Here is a 21,590-nt window from a genome sequence, read left to right as displayed (position 1 = left end):
ACATTTAACTTCTGCCGTCGAATATATGTAGCACTACACAGGCATGCTTTGCAGGCACAAAGATAAATACTGGCGCCAGAACCTCTGCGTCAGTAAATAAATTTTAAAAAAGGTGGAAGACGAGCTTTTTTCTATGCCTTGAGACTGGCTATACTGTTTGGGATGTTTGTCAATATAGCCAACTCTACGTTCTGAATTTTTTCCTACCTGTGACAAGTGATGGTTGCTAATAGGAACTTTTATGAATTGTGAACCACATGCAGTATTCTCTTCACCATAAGAATAGTTCGAATGTAAACATTTTGCCATGTATTCTTTCGTGTTTGCTGCTATCTCATTTAAATCCTGTCTGCCTAATAAACTACGAAACTAGAGTGAGACAACAGCAAACGCGAAAGAATATACATATCATGTCATGTTTATATTCGTATTATTCTTACGCTGAATAGTGATACAGTCAGAAATGAAGCACGGCAACTGACTAGATTTTTAAATCTAAGATGACTAATTTCTTTGCAGAATGTTATGTACTAAAGAGGCGTCTGCAAAGATTTTCAAACGGAGAAAAATTTTCGCTAAACTCTCGTTCACATCTTCTTATTTGGTTCTCGTTTATCTTTATCAAAGAAAGCAGCAGCGTAAGTAACAACAAATAGCAGTCTCTTGCCATTGTTTCGCTAATGAGACAATTCCTCTCTTTTTTTTTTATTGTAAGCAGCGGTAGCGCGCGCAAAAGCAAGCGATGCCGCGAGCGGCGACAGGCCGTAAACACTCGTTATCAGAATGCAACAAAAAAAGCATAACACAGTACAATAATGCATTTTCAGCTTAGAGTGATGTAAACACCTATAACAAAGAGGACAGCACTTATCAGATCAAAGAAAAATAAGCAATCAATTCAAACCAGACGAAGCACGCGAAAAAGGAAGGGTAGCCGTATAAATACGGATGGAGCGCCTGACGCATAGCAATGGCTACCTGGTAAAGCTTAACTGCTAAGCTTACGACTCGAACCAAACTACTGTAGCTGTATCGTCATTCATTTGACCTAAATTGTGTCTCATATTACAATGGACCAGCTTTGTTTCAATTTGGAGGTGCGGTGTAAAACTTTTCTCTCCCCTTGAATTTCGAGTCTCAAATTTCAGGTGCGGCTTAGATTCGGGAATTTTTCTTTTTCCTTGATTTCGAGCCTCATTTTTCAGGTACGGCTTAGATTCAAGTGCGGCTTAGATTTGAGTAAATACGGTATTCCTTATTGCTGCATCTATGGCCTTAGAGAACTTCAAGCATTATCTTGTCATTCCTTAGTACTTCCTTATCCCACTTCTTTGTATGTTGATTCTTCCTGACTAATGTCTTAAACTTCAGTCTACTCTTCATCACCCAGAAAATATTAGATACAGGCTCCCAGGTAGATGCTATTTTTCTTGACTTCAAAAGGCATTCGATACAGTTCCGCACTGTCGCCTGATAAACAAAGTAAGAGCCTACGGAATATCAGACCAGCTGTGTGGCTGGATTGAAGAGTTTTTAGCAAACAGAACACAGCATGTTGTTATCAATGGAGAGACGTCTACAGACGTTAAAGTAACCTCTGGCGTGCCACAGGGGAGTGTTATGGGACCATTGCTTTTCACAATATATATAAATGACTTAGTAGATAGTGTCGGAAGTTCCATGCGGCTTTTCGCGGATGATGCTGTAGTATACAGAGAAGTTGCTGCATTAGAAAATTGTAGCGAAATACAGGAAGATCTGCAGCGGATATGCACTTGGTGCAGGGAGTGGCAACTGACCCTTAACATAGACAAATGTAATGTATTGCGAATACATAGAAAGAAGGATCCTTTATTGTATGATTATATGATAGCGGAACAAACACTGGTAGCAGTTACTTCTGTAAAATATCTGGGAGTATGCGTACGGAACGATTTGAAGTGGAATGATCATATAAAATTAATTGTTGGTAAGGCGGGTACCAGGTTGAGATTCATTGGGAGAGTGCTTAGAAAATGTGGTCCATCAACGAGGGAGGTGGCTTACAAGACACTCGTTCGACCTATACTTGAGTATTGCTCATCAGTGTGGGATCCGTACCAGGTCGGGTTGACGGAGGAGATAGAGAAGATCCAAAGAAGAGCGGCGCGTTTCGTCACCGGGTTATTTGGTAACCGTGATAGCGTTACGGAGATGTTTAATAAACTCAAGTGGCAGACTCTGCAAGAGAGGCGCTCTGCATCGCGGTGTAGCTTGCTCGCCAGGTTTTGAGAGGGTGCGTTTCTGGATGAGGTATCGAATATATTGCTTCCCCCTACTTATACCTCCCGAGGAGATCACGACTGTAAAATTAGAGAGATTAGAGCGCGCACGGAGGCTTTCAGACAGTCGTTCTTCCCGCGAACCATACGCGACTGGAACAGGAAAGGGAGGTAATGACAGTGGCACGTAAAGTGCCCTCCGCCACACACTGTTGGGTGGCTTGCGGAGTATCAATGTAGATGTAGATGTACTATATTGTGATCTGAATCTATATCTGCTCCTGTGTACGTCTTACAATCCAGTATCTGATTTCGGAATCTCTGTCTGACCATGATGTAATCTATTGAAATCTTCCCTTATCACCCGTCCTTTTCCAAGTATACCCCATCCTCATGGGATTCTTGAAGAGGGTATCCACTATTACTAACTGAAACTTGTTACAGAACTCCATTAGTGTTCCTCCTCTCTCATTCCTTGTCCCATGCCCATATTCTTCTGTAATCTTTACTTCTGCTCCTTTCCCTATAACTGCATTCCATGACTATTAGATTTTCATGCCCCTTTACATACTGTATTACCCTTTCCATATCCTCATACATTTTCTCTATCTCTTTATCTTCAGCTTGCGATGTCGGCATGCATAACTGAACTGTCATTGTTGGTGTTGGTTTGATGTCGATTCTGATAAGAACAACCATGTTCACAGTAACACACTCTCTGCCCTATCTTCCTATTCATAACAAATCCTATTCCTGTTATACCACTTTCTGCTGTTGTTGATATTACCCTATACTCATCTGACCAGAAATCCTTGTCTTCTTTTCACTTCACTTCACTGACTCCTTCTATATCTAGATTGAGCATTTGCATTTCCCTTTTCAGATTTTCTAGTTTCCCTCTCACATTGAAGCTTCTGACATTCCACGCCCCTTTTCATAGAACGTTATCCTTCCATTGATTATTCAGTTTTTTTTTTTTTCATGGTAACTCCCCCTTTGCTGTTTCCTCCTGGAGATCCAAATTGGGGACTATTCTGGAATGTTTTGCCAATGGAGAGTGCAATAGGGGCTGTAAATTTTTAAGAAAATATTTTGTTACATTAAAAAAATTAAATCTAAATTACATTTAAAAAAATTTAAAGCTAAATTTATGGCATCTGGTATTTTACTTCTCGGTTAGATATAAAGAAATATTTGTTAAGGGATGAAAGTTGCTATGGAAAGATCTCCACGAGAATGCAAAAGGCACAATTAACAAAAACTTTGGACTCCAGCTACCAGAATTGATTTTTGATCAGAGATACATTCAGATAAAACCATGGTTACATGGCCTTAATTAGTGCAAAAAGCTTAGAAGGTGTTGCAATTGGTGAACAACATAAAAGTTTGATTACATAAAAACAAAACAAAAATCTCTACAAGCCATACAGTCTACACTAGCAAAGCAGCAGATGTTAAGCCAGTTTGTCGTAATTATAGTCTGGGCTTGTAACTATGGTCCTATCATTAAGCCTCAAATGACATTGTTGTGTACACCTGAACAAATTGTGTGAATTTCTTTTCTGCTACATTTGGAAACGCAATACGTGCTGCACTCTACAAAACTGCCAAATTACTACACTGGCATACTTGGAAAGCATCAGTTGCTGTCGAACTTTCTTGAAAAGGCAACGTAATTTTGCTTTTGTTGCAAAACTTTGTGATCATAGATGGGTAAGGGAATTTACATAATGCTGTATACTATTCTTATTTCTCAATATTTAGCAATGATTTATCCCAGACTTTTTAATAAATTTTGCATTACACAGGGCAGTGCAAAAAATAATCCTACATTTGTTTTGGCGCTAATTTTTTTGGTTATCAGTTCTTACTTTGTGTTATGTTGACAGACATGAGAGTAGCTCAAGGAGATTATTTTATTTCCAAGTTCAATGTTTATGTATTGGCCCAATATGGCTGACAAAGGAAGACTGACTGTTGAACACACTGTGTTATTTTTTTGAGAAACGAAAAGTGTGGTGTTTCATAGAATTGGTTTCATGCACATTTTAAAACTCAGTGATCACTCTCATTTAAAACAATATGTAGATGTTATGAAACATTTAATAGTGATGGTTCAGTACCTCAAGGGAAGTGTGAATGGTCTGCCATTGTTCCGTTCTCCAAAGAACGTCATAGCTGTCAGAGCAGCGTTACTGAGAAGCCCAGACAAATCAACAGGGAAAACAACAGCACAGCTTGGGATTTATAGACAATCTGTACAACAGATTTTAAAAACTGATTTGTATTTGTATCCATACAAAGAAGCAGTGCTGCCTAAATTAACGACAGACAACAAACATTGAAGAAAACATTCACTGAATGGGTTGTGAATCGAGGCGCATTGTCGAACTAATTTTGGTTTTCAGTTGAGGCATATTTTCACCTTGATGCACTGTAAATAAACTAAATGTGCACTTTTGGATTTCCGAGAATCCAAATGTTTTTCATGAGATAGTGCATCACACTACAAGAATTACTGTATGGGCCGCTACCCAGGTGACAGGGCCATTCTTTTCTGAACACACAGTGAACAGTGAATGTTATCTAAACATGATACATAATAATTTTGTTACTCTGCAAAACAGTTTCAATCAGAAAACCATTGGTTCATGCAGGATTATGTCTAACCACACACAGCTGATGTTGTCTCAGACTTCCTGCATGAAACTTTCAAGACAAATGTATTTTCAGAAATACTTGAATCTCTGTGATTTTTTTTTCTTTGAGAATTAGTGATGGAAAAGATTTCTTCTAAACATCTTTGCATAGTGATGTAACTGTGAGAGCTGTTAGCTAAGGCATGGAATGAGATAGCAGAGGATGTGTGTCAATGAGTAACTCAAAACACAGCAGTTTCTGACGAAGAAGTTGGTACACATAATGGTCGTCATATTGAACACATGATAAGCAGAACATAACCTTCAGGTACACTGTTAACATGTTGTATTTTACATTTATGTATTTTTACTGAAACAAATATTTTTTACAGAAACAAATATTGAATCATTTTGTGCACCATCCTGTATGATATTTTATAAGAAACTTAAAAATAAGATGTAACTATGGTTCCAAATTTCCACCTACGGGGTGTCCGTGTTAAATTATTTTGCATGGCTGGTACAGTATTTAACACCTGTACTAAAATAGTCTTTTTAATACAAATTGCAATTTATACTACAGGAAATAATGAACAATAAACATCAAATGAAAAAAGGTGCCTTCCAGATAAAATGGACTTATGTTTAAGGGATATACTTGAAAAAATATGAGTCAAAGGGAAGCATCTGAAATTAAAGATTTTGTCATTATCAAATATGAGGACAATGAGAGTGAAGTCTGGGAAGGAAGAGTCATTAAAGTTTGTAAAACTGGGGCAGAAGTGAGTTGCATGGGAAAAAGAGGAAATGGTGAATTTGGCCAAAACAAAGTGATCTTCTTATGTACAATGAATCTGATGTAATTTTTAAAATTCAACTGCCAGTTAAGGCTGCTGTAGCCACCAGAAAGATCGCGGGAGGCGCACATTGGCACGGCGCGTCACGGACGGTAGTTGCCGCAAGTAGAGTCCTGTCCACCAGAGGGCACGCGAGAATTCGGACGCGACCTCTGCCGGCATAACAACAACAACTCCAGCAGCACAGGCCGTGCCCAGTCAGTGATCATCGGGCATGCCTAGGACACAGTCCCGGTCTACACTAAGTGAAGTGCAACGTAAACGTGAACAGTGTTACTACACAATTGGCGACGAGTAGGGTCGTTCTTTCGCGTGTTGCGTCGTTGCACCGGTTTCGCAGCTTCTCCACGGCATGGAGGATTTGGTGCGAGTTTTGGTTGTGCAGCAGACAGAGCTCATGGCCACCATGAAACAAGTGCTTCCGGCGTTGCTCTCCACGCCGTCTGCTCTGGCGCAGTTCCCTCCTCCCTTTCCCCCGTATGACGAGAGGGCGGAGGATTGGGACGCATATGAACATCGCCTTCGGCAGCATTTCCAGGCATTTCATGTTGCCGATGCAGAGGTATGTCGTGCTCTCTTCTTGTCTTGGATATCTCCCTCGCTGTATCAAGTTTTGCGGCAGCTAGCGCCATTGCAGGAACCCTCGTCCTTGTCTTTTGACGCACTGTGTTCATTGCTGTCTTCATATTATCACCGCTAGGGTCGAGTTCTATCAATGCAAGAAGCAGCCCCATCAGTCTTACCGGGCGTGGGCTGCTACCCTGCATGGTCTTAGTCGCAAGTGTCATTTTGTCACGGAGCAGTCGCGAGAGTCGTATGCCCACATTATGGTCCGCGACGTCATTGTTCATTCGGCCCCTGATAGGGAGGTCCGGCAACGGGCCCTGCCGTTAGAAGACCCTTCCCTCGAGGAAGTCCTGTCCATTGCTCAATCGTATGAAGTCTCTCACGCAGCAGGTCAACAGCTGGAAGTGTGGTGCGACGTCGCGGAGGTTCAGGGCGGCGCGGCCGCGTCCACTGTGTCCGGGGTGGACGACATGCGAGCGGTACAATCCTGCCATTACGGCCACTCCCGCACGGCTCGTAAACAGAATTCCGGCCGCCGGCCCCTGTTGCCGTCCTGTGCGTCGTGCTATATACATTATGATCGGTCAGAGTGCCCCCAGTGTTGGGCCGTTTGTTGCAAATGTAATAAAAAAGGTCACATTGCTAAAGTTTGCCGCTCAGCAGGTACAGAGGACATGGACGTTGACATTCAGGAAGTTTCATCGGGCCAGGCTCCCGACGCATCGGCACGCAAACTCTTTATTGAGCTGTCAGTTCGGTCACGCCAGTTACAATTGCAAGTAGATACGGGCGCGACAGTTTCGTTGTTGAATGCACAAACTTATTCCGACCTTGGATCGCCCCCGTTGGTGCCAGTTTACCGGCGTCTACACGGTTATGGTAAACAGTTCATTCCCCTACTGGGTCAATTCACTACCGACATGACTTACAAATCAGTCACTCGGCCTATTACTTTTATTGTTGTCAGTGATGCGAGCTCCGCTAACCTTTTTGGCCTAGATGCCTTTCAAGCTTTCGGTTTTTCTATCGCTGACACCATACAGTTGGTCTCCGAAGACGTTCCCTATCAATCATTGGAATCTTTGATCTTAGACTTTCCAGATATTTTTGAGGAGGGCCTGGGGCGTGTTTCAGGTTTTGAAGCTCACTTAACGTTGAAGGCGTCGGCTCGCCCACATTTTCTACGCGCGAGGCAGATCCCCTTGGCTCTCCGCCCTCAGGTAAAGGAAGAGCTAGACCGGCTGAGAGCCCTAGGGGTCGTTCTTCCCATTTCTTCCAGTGAGTGGGCTTCGCCCCTCGTTATTGTAAGGAAGCCCTCGGGAAAATTACGTCTTTGTGGCGATTTCAAGGCCACCATTAATTCCCAATTGGTGGTGGACACCTATCCTTTGCCTCGTGCTGATGAATTGTTCTCTGCCGTGGCGGGAGGCCAATATTTTTCAAAAATCAATCTGTCGGAGGCTTATCATCAGATACCACTTGATGAGGACTCCAAACGGCTGGCGGTCGTCAACACCCTGTTTGGTCTTTACCAATACCAGCGGTTGGCCTTTGGAATATCCAGTGCCCCGGCAATATTCCAGCGTTATCTTGAGCACGTCACATCGACAATCCCTCATTGTATTAATTACCTGGATGACATAATTGTCACAGGCCGCAGCACGAAGGAACACTTGCACAACCTTCGCACCCTCTTTCTCAAATTCAGGTCTGTGGGCTTGCGTTGCAACCTGCATAAGTCAACCTTCTTCCAACCGTCCATTGAGTATGTGAGTTACACCATCTCTCGGCACGGCATCCAGCCACTAGGAAGTTTGGTCCAAGGTATTGTCAACCTTCCTCGGCCCGCTTCGCTGAAAGAGTTACAAGCTTTTTTAGGCAAGATAGCCTATTACCACCGGTTCATTCCCAGGGCTTCCACCATAGCCCGCCCCCTGTACTGCCTTCTGCACAAGGGTGTTCCTTTTGATTGGTCGCCTGCATGCGAGCGAGCGTTCACCTCGTTGAAGGGCCTCCTCACGTCAGCCCCTTGTTTGACTACTTTTGATCCCCATCATCCATTGGTCCTGGCTACAGATGCTTCGCAGTATGGGGTGGGGGCGGTCCTGGCCCATCGCAATGCAGATGGTTCCGAGCAACCACTGGCATTTGCGTCTAAAACGCTTAGTCCCGCGCAGGCCCATTACTCCCAGGTGGAAAACGAGGCTTTGGCCATTGTCTACGCTGTTACCAAGTTTCACCCTTTCTTGTATGGCACGAAGTTTCAGTTAATCACTGACCATAAGCCGTTAATATCGTTATTTGGCCCCGCCTCTCAGATTCCGGGTAGGGCGGCCCACAGACTACAGTGCTGGGCCTTGTTCCTCTACTAAGTACCATTATGACATTCATTTTCGCCCTACAGGACAGCATGCCAATGCCGACGCTCTTTCCCGTCTTCCGGTGGGCCCGGATCCTACGTTCGATCGAGAAGAGATTATGTGTTTTCATTTGGATGTGGCGTCCCGCCAAGCGGTTGATGGCTTCCCGATCACTAGTTCTCGAGTCGCCAGGGAAACGGCAGCTGACCCGCTTCTCCGGCAAGTAGTTCGCCTCATTCAGCAGGGGTGGTCTTCCCGCCCTCCGGGCCGGGCCTCGGACCCTCTTCGTAGTTATTTTCTTCTACGAGACTGCCTCTCGGTCTTGGAAGGTGTTCTCCTTCTGGCTACCGATGATACAGCTCCTCGCGTGGTTGTTCCTGCAAGTTTACGAAGGGAGGTCCTCACGTTATTACATGCGGGGCACTGGGGTGTTTCCCGTACTAAAACCTTGGCTTGCAGACATGTGTACTGGCCCGGTATTGACAGAGAAATTGAGCACTTGGTGGCCGCCTGTTCCCAGTGTGCAAGCCAACAAGCATCTCCCAGGGCAGCGTTCTCTTCATGGCCGCCGGCAACCCAAGCATGGGAATGTGTTCACATCAATTTTGCGGGCCCGTTTCTCAATGGCTTTTGGCTCATTCTCATTGATGCTTATTCCCGCTTCCCATATGTGGTTCGCTGCTCCTCAACCACTTCAGAAGTTGCCATCCAGGCACTAGCAAAAATCTTTTCTGTGGAAGGTCTGCCAATCACCCTGGTCTCGGACAATGGACCGCAGTTTATTTCGCAGACCTTCCAGGATTTTTGTAGGCGCTTCGGTATTCGGCACGTTTGCTCTCCCCCCTTCCATCCACAATCGAATGGGGAAGCCGAGTGCATGGTGTGCACGTTTAAGATGCAGATGAAAAAGTATGTGCACGAATTTCCTGTGGAGGAAGCATTGACGTTTTTCGTGACGGCATACCGGACCACACCCATTGGAGAACGCAGCCCCATAGAGCTCCTCCATGGGTGTCATCCTAGGACTCTGCTGCACCTCCTCCGGCCTGGTCCTCGCCAGTCTTCACAAAACGGAGTACCTGGTTTTCCACTGGGTATGTCGGTCTGGGCCCGTGGGTTTGGTCGCAATCCACATTGGATACCGGCAGTGGTCCTGCGCCGAAATGGCCGCCGGCTCTATACCTTGCAGGCGGGGGACCGGGTGGTACGTTGTCACCAAAATCAGCTACGTCCACGTTTGGGCACCCACCCTCAGACCTCTCGGACACCGGCTTCCCCATTGCCGGCACCTGTGTTGGTTTCACAGGGGACGTTACCTCCTCTCCCCGCTGTGACTCTGCCGCACTGCAATGGTTCTCAGCCTGGGCAGCCTCCAGTAGCTCCAGCACCGGCATTGCCATCATTCGAGATGCCCCAACGAGAGCCGGCCCCCCTAGCAGGCCCGGTTTCTCCGGAGGCTGGTTCACCTGCGGTCGTCCCTTCCCCTTCGTCCCTGCCACTGGGTCTTGCCCCTCCCGAGGTGGAACAGGATCCGGAGTTCGACAGCTTGTCGCCCGTTCTGTCCCAGGCTCCGGTTGTGGGCCGATGGGGGCCTCTTCGTGTGGGTCACTTCCAGCTGTATTCGAAGATTCCGGCTCGAGGGTTGGCAGATCCCCTCGACTCCGGCCATCCAATGGATGTGGGGGTCATCGCTCCTGCCCGACGCTCAACCTTCCGACGCAGTGGATCACAGTGGCTTCAGCCCCTGAAGGAGGAGGAGAGCTGTAGCCACCAGAAAGATTGCGGGAGGCGCAAATTGGCACGGCGCGTCACGGACGGTAGTTGCCGCAAGTAGAGTCCCGTCCACCAGAGGGCACGTGAGAATTCGGACGCGACCTCTGCCGGCATAACAACAACAACTCCGGCAGCACGGGCCGTGCCCAGTCAGTTAACATCGGGCATGCCTAGGACACAGTCCCGGTCTACGCTAAGTGAAGTGCGACGTAAACGTGAACAGTGTTACTACAAAGACATTCAACAAAAGAAAGTTATATTCTGTAAAAGAACTTGAAGGTGTATGGGACAAACGAACAACTGCATCGGTTATCTTCTTATAAACTGGTATTTAAATTTCATAAATTGTAAAATAAATTTGTTAAATATATTTTTTCCTTAATTTCCTACTCAAACAAATTGATATAAAAACCAAAAACTATAAGCCATCACAATATGTATGAGATGCACTCTGCCGTTTGCCGATAAGTGGCGACAATGGTAAGTAGTGGTCAAAAGAAACAGATCGAAGACATCAGGCAGTTAGCTTGGATCTCGGTCAACATAACCGCATTCAAACATTAATCGATTTGTGTCTGCATCATAAAGTTGTTCTTGATTGAAAATGTCAGTTTACAAGCCTAATTCTCGTCATTTGCAGGTGTTAATGTTTTGTTTCAATATGAAGAAAACAGCAGCTAACTTTCATTGAATGCTCTAAAGTGTGTATGGTAAGGACGCTATTAGTGAAGGAACTTGTGAGTGGTTTCAATGCTTCAAGAACGGTGATTTCAACATCTTAGACTGGCATGGCGGAGGAAGAGAGAATGTTTTTGAAGATGCAGAATTGGAGACATTGCTGAGTGAAGACTTGCATCAAACTCAAGAAGAATTGGCACAATTAGTTGGAGTGGCACAGCAACCCATTTAAAAACATCTCAAGGCTATGGGCATGATTTAGAAAGGAGGAACTTGGGTCCCACGTGAGCTGAAACCAAGAGATGTTGAACGGCGTTTGTGTGTTTGTGAACAGTTGCTTCAAAGGCAAAAAACGGAGGAGATTTCTGCATTGCATTGTGACCGGGAATGAAAAATGGGTTCATTACAATAACATTAAATGCAACAAATCATGGGTATATCCTGGCCATGCTTCCATGTCAACGGCCAAACCGAATATTCACAGCTCCAAGAAAAAACAAACGGCCGCAATACTGCGAGAGGCACGATAAAGTGATTTTGCAGCACGACAACGCTCGAGCCCTGAAAGTCTGATAATTGCCCGAAACCATGTCTTGTAGCTCTATTTTTTACAATGTAATAATTGGACTTATTGCAATAAGGCTCTTTCGTAATCAATGGCTTATTTTCTGGTTTTGATGTGACAAGGAGACCTTTTCAGACTAGTCCTCTTCAATTTTCTTCATACTCAAAGAAATGGAAGGACAGCAACTGGACATGAACTTCTTACAGCAGTGTGATGCATTTCTCAAACAAAATAAAAAGTAAAAAGAAACACCTTTGAATCTTTGAAGAATTAGGAATGCTTCTAAGTGTAAAATATTTTTAACATTTCAACATAACATATTAATCTTACAATGGAGAAGCTGCTAATTTATTCCTTACCAGTAGCAACATAATTTTCTTAAATTTTCATTTGAATTCTGTATTTACTTTCATATGAGAAAGATGAATATCCAACACATAATAATAATTTTTAATAACATTACATTTTTATTTTTAACTACAGATCAGATGACAATAAATTAAAATTTGATACAGAAATGAGATATGCCTTATTACTAAACCAGTTGAGAATACCAGGCATTGCCTGGTTATTCATTTGCAGTTATGCCTGGGACTTCATACAAATGGAATTTTTTTTTGACTTACAAAGCTTCTTTGTATACAATGTCTGAAGCACTATGCTTGGAGAAATGAACAAACATGAACCATACATACAGTGTCTAGCCTTGTGCTTCGTTTATGGACTGGCATGACATAAGCTAACCAGTAATTGTACAAGTTGCAGGATCTGGGGTATGAAACCTCATTCACCTGTGCCACTTCACATTAAAATGTCCACTACTAAGAAGTTACTTTGGGGAGAAATAACTTTAAGCCTCTGTGAATGAAGGGTTCTGAGAAATGAAACAATGCATGAAGCTCTCAATCAGAGTTATGTCACACCTCACATTTTCAAGGAGTTTCCAAAGAGAAAGTTAAAGCCTGATGTTCTCAAGCTGGAAAACATCTTGCATCATGATCTTCAATGTATTCTTTTACCTGTTCTGGTGTATTCAGAAATACTATCATTTTCTAGGCATTTTTATTCATAAACAAAACAGATCAAAATGTAATGAGTACAGACCCAAATCACAAAGCACACTTAATAAATACAATTTTCCTAGCAAACAATATACTGAAAGAAGCAAAGCAACCTCATTAAGTTTTTAATATACAAGGCAAAAAACGTAGATCCATAAATACTAGCAAAGTAAATTCGCTCTTAGTTTGTATTTGTAAGGATAAGATTGCAGTGCTTAATTCTGTCACTGAAGTAAACTTCAGAGTTGAAAAACCTTTAATTGGTTCTTTTGTGTACTACAAAACTAACAGTACTGTCTATTGGTTCTTTGGTGTACTATGTGCCATGATGATTAAACATACAAACTACGAGGGGCATTCAGTAATGTAACACTTTTTTTTCTTTTTTTCTGAAAGCAGATTGGTTTTTAATCTCCTTATACCACCTTACTGAGGAGGGATTAAACATCCAAACTACGAGGGGCATTCAGTAATGTAACACTTTTTTTTCTTTTTTTCTGAAAGCAGATTGGTTTTTAATCTCCTTATACCACCTTACTGAGGAGGGCTTGTATGTCTGCGTGGCACCATTCTACTGGTAAATGTCAGAGCCAATGTCTTGCTGCATCAACAACCTCCTTATCATCCATTGAAGTGCATCTTTCATTGGGCCACAGAGATAGAAGTCAGAAGGGGAAAAATCCAGGTTGTAGTGTGGGTGAGAAAGAATAGTCCAATAAAGTTTTGCGTGCTCCTCTCAGGTCCGTACATTTGGGTGAGGCCTTGCATTCTCATGGAAGAGGAGAAGGTCATTTCCATTTTTGTGGTGATGAACTTCATTTTCTTGTGAGTTCATTGTTGCACCATGAGCAAGGACATTTAACAGAATAACTCTTTCAGAGTCCCAGAAGACCATCACCGTGTCTTTACTGGCTGGGGCGTGGCTTTGAACTTTTTCTTCAGAGGACAGATGGTGGGGTGCCAATCCATAGCTTGCTGTTTTGTTTACGGTTTGAAGTGACATATCCATGTTTCAATGCCTGTTCAACAAAAAATTGCCACGATCATCCTCGTAACATGTGAACAGTTGCACACAGGTGGTTCTTTGTTGTTCTTTATGGTCTTCTGTTAGGCATTGAGAAACCCAGCAGGCACACACCTTTGAGCACCCCAAATGGTATAAGAGTGTGTCAGCACTACCAACAGAGACGTCCAGTTGTGCAGCGAGGAATTTGATTGTGATTAGTCAGTCATCTGAAATGAGAGTGCCCACATGTTCCAACAAAGCAGAAGTAACAGCTGTGTGCAGCTGGTTGGCACGCAGGATATCAGATAAGATAGCACGATCTCGTTGTGATGATGACAAATGTCTTGCCCAATGACTCCCTGTGCATTTGTTCCCTGCCAGGTCTCTATAGACATGCTACAAATTCTACAAGTGCCTATGAATATCGGTGATACTCTGGCTTTCTGCAAAAAGAAACTCAATGACAGCTCTTTGCTTGGGACACACCTCCACTAGAGATGCCCTTTTGACGGTTATGTATAGTGTCACCACCAATCGGAACTTCACGAAACTATAGGGGCTGAAGCGAAAATATTCCACAATGTCCCAAAACAAATTCTACATCTTTTCAACTAAAACTGGCTGAGAAAAAATATGTGTTCCATTACTTGTTGAATACCCCCACTCCCCCCCCCCCCCAAGCCCCCCCCTTCCAATTAAGCTGAGCAGATGATTCTAAATAAAACTTTGAATTACGATATCTTTTTTTCCCGTGATTTGATTTGATGAGGCTGAAGCGGGAATATTCCACAATGTCCGAAAACAAATTCTACATCTTTTCAACTAAAACTGGCTGAGAAAAAATGTGTGTTCCATTACTAGTTGAATACCCCCACGCCCCCCCCCCCCAGCCCCCCCCCCCTTCCAATTAAGCTGATCAGATGATTCTAAATAAAACTTTGAATTACGATATCTTTTTTTCCCATTATTTGATTTGATCAAATAAGGACTTTACAATACCCTAAGCTGAGCACAAGTTACCTGTGAAAACCTGATGAAAACACATCTAGTAGTTTCGGAGATCAGTGTGTTGAAACAGACACACACGACAGTTTTACATAAAACTTTAAATAACGATATATTTTTTCCAGCATCCAATTTTGATGAAATAAATCATACATGTTGCAGCAAGCTATTCTCAAGTTACCTGTAAGAAACCACATGAAAATTCATCTACGGCAAATAGTGTGTTCAAACAGACATGATGATTCGAGATAAAACTTAAAAATCACCATCTTTTTTCTGTGAGCTGATTCCGATGAAATAAAGCCTTTATGTTGCCCAAGCTATGCTCAACTAAACTAAACTCCATCCAAACAGGCCTCAGAAGGTCCAGCGGTATTGACCGACCGCCAACTCATCCTCCACCCACAGGTGTCACTGGATGTGGATATGTAGGGGCATGTGGTCATCACACTGCTGTCCCGGCCGTATGTCAGTTTCCGAGACCGAAGCCACTACTTCTCAATCAAGTAGCTCCTCAATTTGCCTCACAAGGGCTGAGTGCACCCCACTTGCCAACAGTGCTCAGAAGACCGGATGGTCACCCATCAAAGTGTTAGCCAAGCCCGACAGTGCTTAACTTCGGTGTTACCACTGCAACAAGGCCGTTGGCCAAGCTATGCTCACATTACCTGTGAAAAACCCATGAAAACTCATCTAGGAGGTTTGCAGAGTAGCGTGTTCAGACAAACATGATGATTTTACGGTATTATATTTGTATGGATGAAAAAATTACATACATAAATAACACTGTACAGTCTATAAATAAAACAAAATTTTATTTTATATTCTTTGTTTCCCATTTTGAAACAAATTTTAATTTAGTTTTATGAATATTTGCGCTTTTATGTGATTAGCAACTGAATCTAGAAAGGATTAATTTTTATTAAAAAAAAGTGTGATTCAATATTTGTTAAAGAGTATTTGCACCCCAAAAAGATACACAGTAAAAACTGTTGATCCTAGCAAGAATGAAACAACATGCCTCACAATTACAAGACTAATATTCACAATTATAAGACCAATATGCTATGCACTCAGCTTCCAATAACTCATCTAAAAGTCTTCTACATGTTTTGTACTTCACTGCACTCACTAATCTCATAAGCTGACTTTTTTCAAGTTTGTTTGTGAACTGTGTAGTCCTACCTTAAAAATGTAAAAGTCCAGGAGCTGAAGAAGAAAATTGAAGAGGATCAATACTCAAAGCCCACCTCTGAGTTGAAAATTCACTTCTGCACACAATATTTCGACAACTGGTTTACTCATAAAAATATTTTGCACAACAAGGAATATTTAATTTGGCTACAAGACCAACAATACTACCACCAATCAGTCACAGAGAGAAAACTGTTTCATAATTGTATTTCTTATTTCATTCAATTAGCAAACACACAGTGGAAGACGCACAGGTAACCACTTGTAATATGTAGTATTTGTCGTCAAAAATTTTTTGTCAATTTTTTCCGAGGGTGTGGTTAGGTAGGATCCTAAGAGGGTGGCTTAAATTGCAGCAGCTGAATATTTCTGACAAGCATGATTATAAATTTCACTGCTGCACACTGAATATTTTAGGGTTTACCTGGTTGGATATATGTTTTATCAAGTATTTTGAATATTCCATTAAAAAGCCAATTATATGTGAAATTGCTCATGAAACCCCCCCCCCCCCCCCCACCACCACTACCACCAATTTTTTTAAAGATGATGATCTTTTTGTCATCATTAATGCATAATTTGTAATTTATGAAAGAACTAAAATAAATATGAAAATCTAACCTTGAAGTATGGTCTTTTTTCACATGAGTTATTTAAGATATATCGAACACAAATGTGCCAGTAAAATTTTAAATAATGCCTTAAATGGCTGGTCTTCTGTGCCCAACATTTTTCTAAGTGGCTGATCCTCAAAGAGTTAAATTTTGAGTGAGAGTAGAAACACTCCACGATTTAAGAAATTCATTGCACATTCCCAAACTTAAGATAATTCATCTAAATTTATTTTGAAAGAAACAATTCTCAAACCACCATTTGCAAATTTTTCTGTGACCTGTTAGAAATGTACACAATTGTGACATTACACTCATCAAAAGCAGTTTGTTGTTATGAAGTATTGCATATTTTTCATCCTAAAGCCTTTGATATATTTTTCTGTCAGCAAACATTTGGGTAAGCACTGTGTTTTGTAGTTGTAAATGGTGCCTTTTCATTGCAACTAAAATTTTATTTTGGTATTATTCTCTCGTTTATATTTTGCTGCTGCAGTATTTTTCTGCATTAGTGGGCTCTACCCTAGAATATCCATTCTTACCCGATAAAATTACACAAATTTGTCTGATAACTAAAACAATGAAAAATTCTCAGAATTCTAAAAAAAAATCCTAATTTTTTTTCTAGATTTCTCATGGATGAAAAAATTCCCATTTTTCCCAGATTTTCTGATTGTCCCAGGGTGTATACAACCTGAATAATTAATTATAAATTGTTTTGTGCTTTTTGGTTACAAAAGTTAAAATTAAAATAATAAAATGAACAGGATAACACAAAATACTGTTTCTGCTCTCAGTTCAGAGTAGATCTCAGCTACAAAGTATGAAGCCACGTACCCAAAACTTCAACTAGTGCTTCCAGCGAGACAGAACCTAGTGAATTTTCCAAGATGCACTTGTAGCGCCCTGTATCTTCCAGTGTGGTCCCTGTCAGCATCAGTCCACCAGGAACCATGGCAGAGCGTGTGGGGTGCAATTTGTGGTTACCTTCCCGGAACCAGTTCGTCACTGGAGTCGGATGTCCAAGTGCCCAACACGGCAACGTCACATTATCACCTGAAATGTCAAATGCAACATATGGGAAACAAGTAAGACATAATGTCACATAAACTGGAACAAATTTAGTGTGTGTAGGTGATAAGCTGCTGTACAAAACTGGAAGTAAAATTATGGAAGATGTGAAGCAGGATGAACAAGAATGTCATGGGAGAAAAAGACAGGATTTGAATGAGCAAAAAGAGATTCAAAATTTAAAGAAATAGCTACAAGGGTCACTTGGAATGTAAAGAATGTTTGTTCCGAGACGTAACGGCAACCCCCCATTCCCTCCCCCCCCCCCCCCCCCCCCCCCCCTCGCCATCCCTCCCACTGCCAACCAACCACTGACCTCGGTACTCAACCGCTTCAATTTGGCGGCAGCTATGATCCAATATGGTTGTTTACTGCTTAACTGTGTGACTTTAAAATATGTGACAAATTTGATGACCCCAACAAGTGTAAGGTGCACAGTGTTATCCACTTTTTAAATGCACAAATAGTCTGAACCATCAATATTTATAGACAGGTAACAAGTTTACAGTAGTGTGATGAACAAAGTGTCAGTTCAAAAGTGCTCTGTCATGTTTAATGATGGACAGAAGTATATTCACGACTAAGATCTCTTGGACCAGCCCTCAGTGGTGACCGACAGACTCAAAGCAAGGGCTGAAACAAAAATACTAGAAGATAGCCACTTAAATATCAGTGGATCTCACTCATTCTTTCCCACCATTTCACAAACTGTGTTGTACGAGACTGTTATTGCAGGACCAGGCTACGAAAAAGTGTGTGCCAGGTGGGTTCCTCAAATTTTGTCCGATGAACACAAAACCAAAAAAATGGCAGCTGCATTGATATTTCTCAGTCACTATGGATGGGGTGGTGATGAATTTTTGAATCACAGAGCTACTGGTAATGAGACTTGGATATCACATTTCGCACCACAACCAATCAATGGAATGGCATCATTTAAAAAAAAAAAAAAAAAAAAAAAAAAAAAAAAAAAAAAAAAAAATATGAGTGCCACAAAGATTATAGCTACAGTGTTTTAGGATCGTAAGGGTGCCCTTCTCATCAACTATAAGCCTAGAGATGAGACCATAAATACAGCAGCCTACTGCCAGGTGCTTCAGTGACTTCACCACACATCAAAAACAAGCGGTGCAGGATGCTAACCAGTGAAGTCATCCTCCTTCACAATAATGCAGTCCGCATGCAGCAGAAGTGACACAGGACTTGCTTCAGTGGTTTCAATGGGGGAATGTTTCAACATCCATCATACAGTCTGGACTTAGCCCCAAGTTATTATCACTTATTCCCCAAACTGAAAGATCTTTTGAGTGGACAATGCTATGGAAGTCATTAATCAGTGGCTCAACAACTTGGCAACAACTGAGTATGAAGGTGGCATAGAAAAGCTGGTAAAACAGTGCGACATGTGCCTAAATTTGAACAATGACTATGTAGAAAAGTATATGGGTATCAAATTATATGCGAAATACAGTTTTGTTTAATTACAACAAATAAACATTTCTGTAGAAAAAAACGTTCTTCACTTTTTGAATTACCCTCATATTTAACATGACCCGTAAACTAAGTCAGGCATGACTGTTGTAGTTATTGTGGTCTTCAACTCTCCGTAATAGTCCATCCTGTGTAAGCCTCTTCATCTCTGCATAAATACTGCAACCTCCATCTACTTGGACCTGCTCACTGCATTCATTTCTTGCTCACCCTCTACAACTTTTATCCCCCACACTTCCCTCCATTACCAAATTTACAATCACTTGATGCCCCAGGGTGTCCTGTCATCCAATCCTCTTTCCTTCAAGCTGTATTTCAAATTTATTTGCCCAATTCAGTTCAGTACTTCCTCACTAATTATCCAATTTACTCACCTAAAGTTCAACATTTTTCTATATCACCACATTTTCAAATCTTCTATTCTCTGAACTGCTTGTCATTCACGTTTCACTTCTGTACAAGACTCCAGAAAAATACCTTCAGAAAAGACTCCCCAAATTTAAATTTATATTAGGTGTCAAAAAAAGTTCTGTTTTCTTTTTTTTCCCAGAAACACTTTTCTTGTCATTTGCAACTTGCATTTTATATCCTCTCTGCTTTGGCCACTATCAATGCGTTTTCTGCCAAAATGGCAAAACTTATCAAGTAAATTTAGTGTCTCATTTCATAATCTAATTCCCTCAGCATCATCTGATTTAATCCAGCTACATTCCACTGCCCTTGTTTTACTTTTGTTTATGTTCATCTTGTCTGTTTCCTGGACACCATTCATTCCATTCAGGTGTTGTCCAAAGTGCTTTGCTGTCTCCAACAGAATTACAATGTTATTGGTAAACCTCAAAGTTTTTATTTCTACTCCCTGAATTTTAATTGCCTTTCCAAATTGCTCCTTCTTTTTTTCTACTCTTGCTCAGTGTCCAGATTAAATAATGTAATCATGTATTACCCCTGACGTCCCACTCCCTGCACTAAAGTCATTATTAGCGCCTAACTAAAATTTAGAAATAAGAATAATATTCTTGGACCACATTTCTTTTTAAAATGACAAACGATAAATGAGGTGTACATGTTTTATTTAACTACAAACTAATGAGACTATCAGTATTGCTAATTTTTAACCATCTTTTTATAGATAAGTTACATTTCTTAAGTCAGATAATTGCTCCATCCTTTACTTCTGAACTGGCAGAAACTGAAGACCTCAGTCTGCTAATGCTTTTTGTATGACCACTGCCACTAATAATAATAATAATAAACCCCGTGGAGGCCCGGGAAAAAAATAGGCCTCCGGTATGTTCTACCAGTCGTAAAAGGCAGCAAAAAGAACAAACCACTAATAGGGCTAACCCCCCTTTTAGTGTGATTAGTTGGTTCAGGACAGAACTAAAGAAGCCTCGGACAAGCGCCGTCATGGTCGGGGACGACGCTTGAACCCTATGCCTGCTCACAATGGTAACCACACTGCTAGCCAACTGGAAAATGATTTAAGTCCAAATAGAGGTTTTTTGCAGGATATGCTTCCTGCATCCACCCTAGAAGGAAAACAAAGACAGAGGATGAGATGGTCAGATGAAGTTAATCGACACCTCATGTTCTGTTATTACCAAGCAACAAACCTAGGAACCAACACAACTGGATACAGATCACAAGTATACACAACATTTATTACCAGATACCCAGAATTAAAATTTTTAACAGAACAACGACTAGCTGATCAGATCCGTGTAATAATAAAAAATAACAGGATACCCCAGTCAGAATTAGAAAACATCAAACAAGAAGTACAACAAATACTGGAACAAAATAATGTGCAATCAGAAGAAGAAGAAAATACAGTAATGGACTCAAACATCCCAGAGCAAACAACACGCATCAATTAAACAATCAGTGGAAAATGAAATCTTAAGACAGCCACCAGAACAAGCACAAATAGAACACGAAGTGACACACATGTTAGATATAGAAGAAAAATTTCAGCTTACATATATAGAATACAAAGACACAAATACAGACATTAGAACATTCTTGCATAGACCACCAAATAACCCACAAGTCGAAACAACAATAAAAACTATCAACACAATCATACACAACAAAATAAATGAAAACACAACTATGGAAGAGTTACAACTACTGGTTTATATAGGAGCACTCACTACACTAAATAGACACACTAGGCAGAGATCAGAACCAACCAACACACAGAAGGAACCCACAAAACCAGCATGACAACACAGGCTACAGATCAGAATAGAAAAACTGAGAAAAGACATCGGACAGCTAACACAATTTATAAGAAATGAAATGTCAGAAAAAAAACGAAAAAGTTAGGTAAAATCTCACAACAAGAAGCGATAGAGCAATTAGATTAAAAGAAGCAGAAATTACAAGCATTGGCCAAACGACTTAGAAGATACAAAAAAAGTGAAAAATAGAAGGAAACAAAACCAA

The 21,590-nt window shown here is 41.5% G+C and overlaps 1 protein-coding gene across 3 annotated transcripts in view; it reads right to left on the bottom strand.

The window, feature by feature from the left end:
* The window catches only part of LOC126425318 (interference hedgehog), a 602,807-nt gene that overhangs the window by 61,875 nt on the left and 519,342 nt on the right, over positions 1 to 21,590 (bottom strand). For all 3 annotated transcript variants that reach the window (XM_050088299.1, XM_050088300.1, XM_050088301.1), the window contains exon 6: positions 17,415 to 17,633. In XM_050088299.1, the coding sequence (XP_049944256.1) occupies positions 17,415 to 17,633 (219 nt within the window). The remainder of the gene's footprint in view (positions 1 to 17,414; positions 17,634 to 21,590) is intronic.

The sequence above is a fragment of the Schistocerca serialis genome, chromosome 10, assembly GCF_023864345.2.
Source record: "Schistocerca serialis cubense isolate TAMUIC-IGC-003099 chromosome 10, iqSchSeri2.2, whole genome shotgun sequence".
Lineage (NCBI taxonomy): Eukaryota > Metazoa > Arthropoda > Insecta > Orthoptera > Acrididae > Schistocerca > Schistocerca serialis.
This window is presented reverse-complemented; position numbering and strand designations above follow the sequence as displayed.